The 7,738-nt window shown below is 40.6% G+C and overlaps 1 protein-coding gene across 1 annotated transcript in view; it reads left to right on the forward strand.

The window, feature by feature from the left end:
- The window catches only part of FBN1 (fibrillin 1), a 408,253-nt gene that overhangs the window by 323,995 nt on the left and 76,520 nt on the right, over window positions 1-7,738 (forward strand). The window contains exon 32 of the mRNA XM_073623525.1: window positions 5,069-5,235. Coding sequence (XP_073479626.1) covers window positions 5,069-5,235 — 167 coding nt within the window. The remainder of the gene's footprint in view (window positions 1-5,068; window positions 5,236-7,738) is intronic.

Raw genomic sequence — 7,738 nt, forward strand, 5'->3', positions numbered from 1 at the left:
ATTGGGGTAGGGAGTTCCTGAGAATGGTAGAAGCTCTGGAGAAGTCCTGAAGATGAGCATGGGAAGAGGAGACAAGGAAGGTAGAGAGCAGGAGGTCTTGGGAGGAGCAGAGTGGATGATTTGGGTGATATTTGGGGATAAGATTGGTGATGTAGCTCAGGGCAGAGTTGGGAATGGCTTTGTATGCTGTTGGTAATATTTTGAATTCTACTCGTTGGGCACTGGGAAGCCAGTGGAGGGATTGGCTGAGGGGGGAAGGCAGACACTGTATGGTAGGTAAGGTAGATGAGTCTGGCAGCAGCATTCATGATGGACTGAAGAGGGAATAGCCTGCAAAGAGCCAGGCCTTTAAAGAGGGAGTTACAATAGTCAAAGAGGGAGACAACAAGGGAGTGAATAAGTTGCTTAGTGGTTTCAACAGTTAAAAGAGGCATATATTGAAGAGGTTATGGAGGTGAAGTCTACTAGATTTGGATAGTGTTTGGATTTGGGGCTGAAAGAACAGGTCAGATTCTAGGATTACAACAAGAACCCTGGCATGAGGAGAGGGACTGATAGCTGTATTATTGATCTTGATGGAGATGTCAGGATAGGGGCCATGGGAAGGAGAGAATAGTATGAGCTCAGTTTTATAACAATTAAGTTTGAGGAAATTATACAAAATCCATGCTGATTTGTCAGTTAGTAACGTGAGAGGAGACTGAATGAGTGAGGTGAGGAATAGAGAGATAGATTTGGATGCCATCTGCATAGAGATGGTACTGGAAGCTGTGGGAGTTTATCAAGTGACCAAAGGAGAAGGTGTAGATGAAGAAGAGGAGGGGTCCAAGGACAGAACCTCGTGGGACCCCTACAGAAGGAGGGACTGGAGAGGGGAGACGGTTATAGGTAACACTGGAAGAGTGCTGTGATAGGTAGGAGGAGAACCAGAAAAGAGTCTTGAAGGCCATGAGAGTGGAGTTATGGTAAGGTATGGTAAAGAGATTGAGGAGACATGTCTTAATGTTTGGACCCCTGCTTCTGACTGTCAAGGGTCTTTTCAGCTCAAGTGGTTGAGCTAGAGGGAGTCACAAAAAGCAAGCAGTTGAATAGTTAGTTGCAGGAAGAGAATGTGTGGGTGGTCTGGTCAAATGTAATGCTACAGCTGTATGTGAGTGACTGTGGGTTCTCTTACAGTACAGTACTGCTATCTAAAGATAAGTGAAAGGTCTCACGAGGTTTCCATTTGGTGACAAATTCAAATCTTTCGAACTATGTGTGGCAAGTCTTGAATTTTCACCAAGATGATGCTTAAGTTACTCGGTGTATTGTGCCCTGTAACACCTCTCATTGTATCCGTCATATCGTATGCTAATGATCCCTGAATCTTATCCTCCTATTCCTTTCTGCTAATTATGTTGTGACCCTAGTAAGCCAGAGATTGCTTGCAGATCTATTTATTATAAGAGAATATCTCAGTTTGCTGCTTCTTTGGAGCTTAATTCAATTGGTATTTTCTTGCTAAAAATCATTCTACTGCATGGGCTAATTTCCTGTATGCGATTTTCCTCAAGTAGTATAGCGTGTGTGCTAGTTTAGCTTGGCAGTTAACATTACAAATATAGAAAACAAAACCAAATAAAACAGAGGTCCTGGCTCTATCATGCAAAAAATGTTGCCTGAAGTTTAGCCTTTTGTTCATGTAGAAGTGGTTCCCCAAATGATAAGAGTAGCTGCTTATGTTGTTCCTTAACCTCACCGTCTTGGTACTGCAAGGACTATGAGATGAAACTTGGCCTAGTTTACTCACTCTCACTTGCCAAGATATTTGCAATGTTTGTTTTTATACTGAGTACAGGAATCTCCCTGAACTCCATGGTCTCTTACAAAGGGCCCAATATATCTTCACCCAGTTCTTTCCATGAGTCTTCATAAATGTGACACGTTCCACATTCCACAACAGAACAATGTGCAAAACATCCATTTCTCAGGCTTTTGGGGCTCTGTGGGAAAAGCAGCATGCATGTAGGAGTACAAAGGATCAGCTTGGGTGCCGTCCTGTTAAATTACATTTATATTGATCTAAGTTAAGCCAGTTTTGCATGTCATTCATACACTCTTGAAATGCTGGTTATATGTATCCAACAAGACTGCCTCCATGAAACATATAACCTAATGCATGTAAGCTGCTTATACTATATTTGCCTCTGTTAACATCTAGGGTTGGCTTATCACATAATAAGTTAATCCTAACAATGGCCACGAAAAAGGCCATACACACATACATTTGTATACTTGCTCTTGTAATCGTGACTGCTCCAGTAGCCAACTCCTTCCTCTCATCATGACTGCAGTTAGCGTAACACACCTAAACATCACTAAGGTGACCAGCATCATTGATACAGCTGTCACTATTCATTCCAAGCACCTAGTTAGTGGTACAGTATGTGCCCCCGTGCATGCTGTTTATCCAAAAAATGCTGCTTTATACCTAATTTCAAAGCGTCGCTCACGTGACTGCCCGCTGCTGTCTTCCCCCATCCGACAGCTACAGCTGAGAATATCCAGGTGGATCAATTTGCTTATCTCGGTTACCTAGAAAATTCATGTATCAAGGAGTCTGTAGTGAAAACTATATCGCTTCACTACAAGCAATCAGACTGTAACATATATTCTCCAAATGTCTTTTCCCTTTGCAGATCTAAAAAAAATTGGTGCCAGGTAGGCAAGTTAGATATATTTCATAAAGTATGTAGCTTTTTCATACATAAGCAGAAGACCTTATGCCCCTTGGACAGTTGCCAGTTGCATGTAGTTTCTCTGCAGGCCTATTCACTCATCTTATGTAGAGCAAACATTAAGGGGTAATTTTTCAAAAAGTACCTGCTGCCTTTTTGTATCAGACAATCCTTTCATCTATTTTTATCCTACACTATTAAACTGACAATTGTAGCTTAATCAGTTACTTTAAACGATACATACACTAGGCATAAGTGTTCATGTATGTTTATTTCCAGTACTTGTAACATAGCCACATAAAGTCACATGTATTGATGAGTCACATTTTGACTAAGAACTGATGTGAAATTGGAATAGTTATCCATTCTCAAACTGTGAGCTGCAGCAAATAAACTAAGTGTTATTTGGATCGAGGTTCTTCCATGTATTATTTCATTTGTTGTGCATTGGTAGTTCTGAAATAATTGTCAGGGAAAACTTTAGGACTTGTTTTTCATAAGTGTTGTAGCTTATCTTTTAAAGGTCATATGTAATCATATTAGTCATATTATTCCCTCAGTGAACAAAGTAAATCAGACTCAGAAAGAAAAAAAAATTATAATTTTCATACTCATGAATTCATTCCAACAGAGCTGAGTTTGGTTTGCAAATCATTTCAACAGATGTCTTGCGTATTAATAATTTTAAGTTAATCGGGATAATAATGCATTTATTAGTTTGTTTTGAAAACGATTTTCATTTGGAAATCTGAATTCTATTAGCAATGAGTTTACTATACAATAGAGAGAATCCGCAGTTTCTGCTTGTATGGTGAAGTTTAAAGCCAACACTGAATGTAAAGTACATAACGTACATGCAGAAAAGCTAAAGAATGTTGGGTTTTAGGCAAATTATTACTGTGTAAGAAGCTTCAGACTGAAGACACTATTTTGTGTTTTTTTTCTCCCAAGATATTAATGCAACACAAAAAATACAGAAAAAGCTGGGTGGTAGGTTTTTTGGGGGAATGATCAAGTGGGAGTTAGGATTCTTCTTATCGGGGAGGTTCCCAGGTATAGGTTTTTTTTTGGGGGGGCTGAATGAACAAGTGGATGTAAATGAATAGAGTGGTAAGACTAAGACTGGGTTCATGCTATTGCGAATTTGCAATAGCAGGAGATTTTGACCGACTCTCTACGGAGCCAGTTCACATATCTCTGCTGCGGCTCTGGTGCGAATTTACACATGAGCCCTGTGCATCATTTGGTCTGTTTCAGGTTGAATTCAGCCAAAAATTCGGGCTGAAATCGGGCCTGAAATGGTGAACCAAGACGCACCAGAGTCTGGTGCGTCTTGGTTCACCATTTCAGGCCCGATTTCAGCCCGAATTTTTGGCTGAATTCAGCCTGAAACAGACCAAATGACGCACAGGGCTCATGTGTCTGCTGTGAGCCGCATGCGGCGATAGTGTGAACCCAGCCTTATGGTGAACGTAGAGGGGGAGTGGAGAAGTATTGATGCAGTCATATCATCTGACTTTCCCTAAATATTATTTTCCTCTTTTTTATGGACTTTTGTATTCTTTGTAAATATAATTTTGGCTCGATCATATATTTTTCTTTAGAACGTTTCATCCTCAGCAGTGAAGTTTAAGCAGCGCATGAAATGTGTTTTCTGTTACAAAATTATAAGAAAAATATGTTTGTTATCATGCCAACATTTACATAAGTAATTACCCAGAGAGATATCCCTGCTAAAAACAATACCATTTAACCCTTTATCACCTTTGGTTCACATTTTTTTCAGTGACTCGTTAAGAAAAGACACATCTTACTTGCAGTCATTAAATGCATCTGTGCACTATTGTTTTTCAGGTCATCCCAAATGTCATCATTGTAAGCCACAGAGATTTCTGTCACAAGCATCAGGAAGCCCCACTGAAATATTCCCTTTTGTAAATGAGGTCAATGTGTTCCTCCACCTATTTTTATTGGTCCCCAGAATACAGCAAGACTTTTCATGTTGATCCTGAGACTAGTAAAAATGTTCTTGTGTCCCCACTCCCCAGCTGTAGGCCATGGATGAGAAACGTATGGTTGTCATGGTAGGGATCCTTATTTTGGAAGAGCTGCGAGGCGTGCTGTAATGTGTTGAGGAAGTTCTTCATGATCTCATCCAGTCTGTTAGCGTCAGGTTTTAGCAGAACAAAGAATGCCTTAAATCAGTAGGGAAACTGACATAGTGATGTGAGTATGACAGGCAATTGCTGAGCATTTCTTATGTAATTTATCATTATAAACGTGTATGATTTTGGTAATGTCATAAAAAATGTTTTATCATATATAATAAATTCATGATAATATTCCTGCAGATGTTAATGAATGTGAGATCGGTGCCCACAACTGTGACAGACATGCCACATGTACAAACACCCCTGGAGCTTTCAAATGCAGCTGTAATCCTGGATGGGTAGGGAATGGCGTCAAGTGTACAGGTACAGTATTTTCACTGATATTCAGATGTTCTATTTGTAACTTTGATTGATGTTCTTGACCTAGCATGCCTAGCTGTCCCATAATTGTACCGTACTGTAGTGAAGCTATCTCCCCTGATGTTCGCTCCACTTTTATTAGTCTGCTTGTCTAGATCAGTGTTTCTCAACCTTTTTTCACTTGCGGTACCCTTTCCAATTCTGCACAATCTTGAGATTTGAAATATAAAAAATGTAAATAACGAAACTAATAGTTTTACATAAGGCCCCTTTCACATCAGCGGACCATTCAGATTCGCCTGTCTGTTTTTCAGGTGGACCCGATCAAACCACTTATTGTTCTCTATGGGGCGGCGGATGTCAGCGGACATGTGTCTGCTGTCACCCACTGGCATCTGATCCAGTCCACTAAAAACAGATGGATGGGATCCATTCCCCGGCAGATCGGATTGGATGACAATCGGATGGAAACAGACAGGCAGTCCATTTCTATCTGACCGCCCCAGAGGGTGGGCTGTGTCCATGTCCGCTCTGCTATGCAGACCTGTCATCCACCTGCTCAGCAGGGATCAGCAGAGAGATCCCTTACTGAGCAGGTGGATCTGCTTGGACAGATTCCGCTCAGTTTAAAAAAGCCCTAACACCCACACCCATAGGACACCTAGCATTAGAGGTGATTATTGTTATAAAGCAAATACTCCTTTGTACATTGGTACTGACTAGTATTCCAGTGTTTCACTTCTCCCTTAGTTTCCCTCTTTCACTCAGCTAATGTGACCTGATGGAGAGAAGCAGGAGAGGGGCAAACAAGGAGCACTTGACGTGCTCCTTATCAACTGATGACATCATCAATTGCTAGGACACTGGCAGCTGCTTTTAATGCTGAACAATAAAAACATGTGGCTTTGTATAACAAAAAGGCAGCCTTGAGCTACTTGCTGGCATGTGGACAGTTTTTGGGGCAATTTGTAGGCATTTTTTTAGGGCACCCCTGAAGAACCCAGAAGGCACCTCATAGTGCAACAGCAACATGGTTGAAAAAGGCTGGTCTAGATATTTTGTTTTGTTTTTAATTCAAATCGTTTTTTATTTGAAAAAATATGTATTTTCCATATATATAAAAACATACATTACATTCTACACATAATCAATTTCATTGCCCCCAAAAACAACAGCCCCCCCCCCCCCAATTATAAGACACTTATACCAAATTACTTATTTCCAAATTTTCAACAAAACAAGAAAAGTAAATTATCTCAAAATCCCAAATCCAGTGCCAGTCTAGGAGTATCCATCCAGGGTTTTCATATCTTTTCAAACCCCCCCCCCCTTACTTAAAAAAAAATTCTCTTATTAGCATACTATTAACCACTCTCAATCTGCGTAAGAGGGCAACCATTTCTGGGCAATCAATTTTCTAGCCTGATAGAGACACCGCAGTACTGCTACCTGTGTTAAAGGGGGGGAGGGCTTATTGATGTCCCATATTCCACCAAAAGAGTTACTGCAGACACCAAGCTTATTTTATCTACCACATCCTCCCAATATCTATATAATTTAGGGCTTTTCCAGAACATGTGGATGAAACCTCCAAATGAATCCCCACACCTTGGACATGATGCATCCAGACGTCCCCCAAACAGAGACAATTTCCATGGTGTATAATATTCCCTGTGTATTATAAAGATCTGCATCAATTTTTGTGATGGGGACAAGGATATTAGATACTGGTCTAGATGCTTATATGTACAATGAGTCTTAAATTCTTTTAGCTAAAGATCTCTGTGGTTTGCAAGTATACCCCATCCTAACTGCTGCAGAAAAAAAGCACATTGCTGACAATTCACCACATAACAATTGTTTCAGTTTAAATGCCAGCAAAGCTGATTAGAAAATGGAACCAACCAAAGTAGTTTAAAAAAGCTGGTAGGAGGATAGTCATTTGCATTTCAATTCAGTCAAACATCGGTAGTAGTAACTAGTATGCCTACATCTGCCTAAAACTGAATTATTAATTCCATATTTTAGTTCAGTGTAATGTCTTTAGATCTACTGGGATATACACTGAGCAAAATTATAAACTCATCCAGGGCTTTTTTTCAGCAGGAACTAGGGGGAACTCAGTTCCACCACCTCTGGCTCAGGTCTTCTGCTCCCTGCTCACCACTATCACTTGGTAACACTGAAGTCCAGCTTCTACGTTTACAAGTGATAGCTTATCTCCCAGTAGTTCCCACAGGTCAGATCTCCTGCGCAGATCCCACTGAGTGCCAGACAGGGACCAGGGCCGTCTTTAATATTGATTGGAACCTGGGCAAAAATTGTCTTGCCCCCCCCCCCATGCAATTTCACTCTCCACCTGCTCTGAGACATACAAGCTAGACTGTATCAGATCAAGTAGCAATTGCGATTGGTTGCCAGCGATTAAAGCATTTCATTACTGCTTACTGACTGGTTGCTAGAGGTTACAGCACACATTACAGCTCACTGATTAGTTGCTAGAGGTTACAGCAAATGATTTCTGCTTGTTAATTGGTTGTCAGTGATTAC

This window comes from Aquarana catesbeiana, linkage group LG03 (assembly GCF_042186555.1).
Source record: "Aquarana catesbeiana isolate 2022-GZ linkage group LG03, ASM4218655v1, whole genome shotgun sequence".
Lineage (NCBI taxonomy): Eukaryota > Metazoa > Chordata > Amphibia > Anura > Ranidae > Aquarana > Aquarana catesbeiana.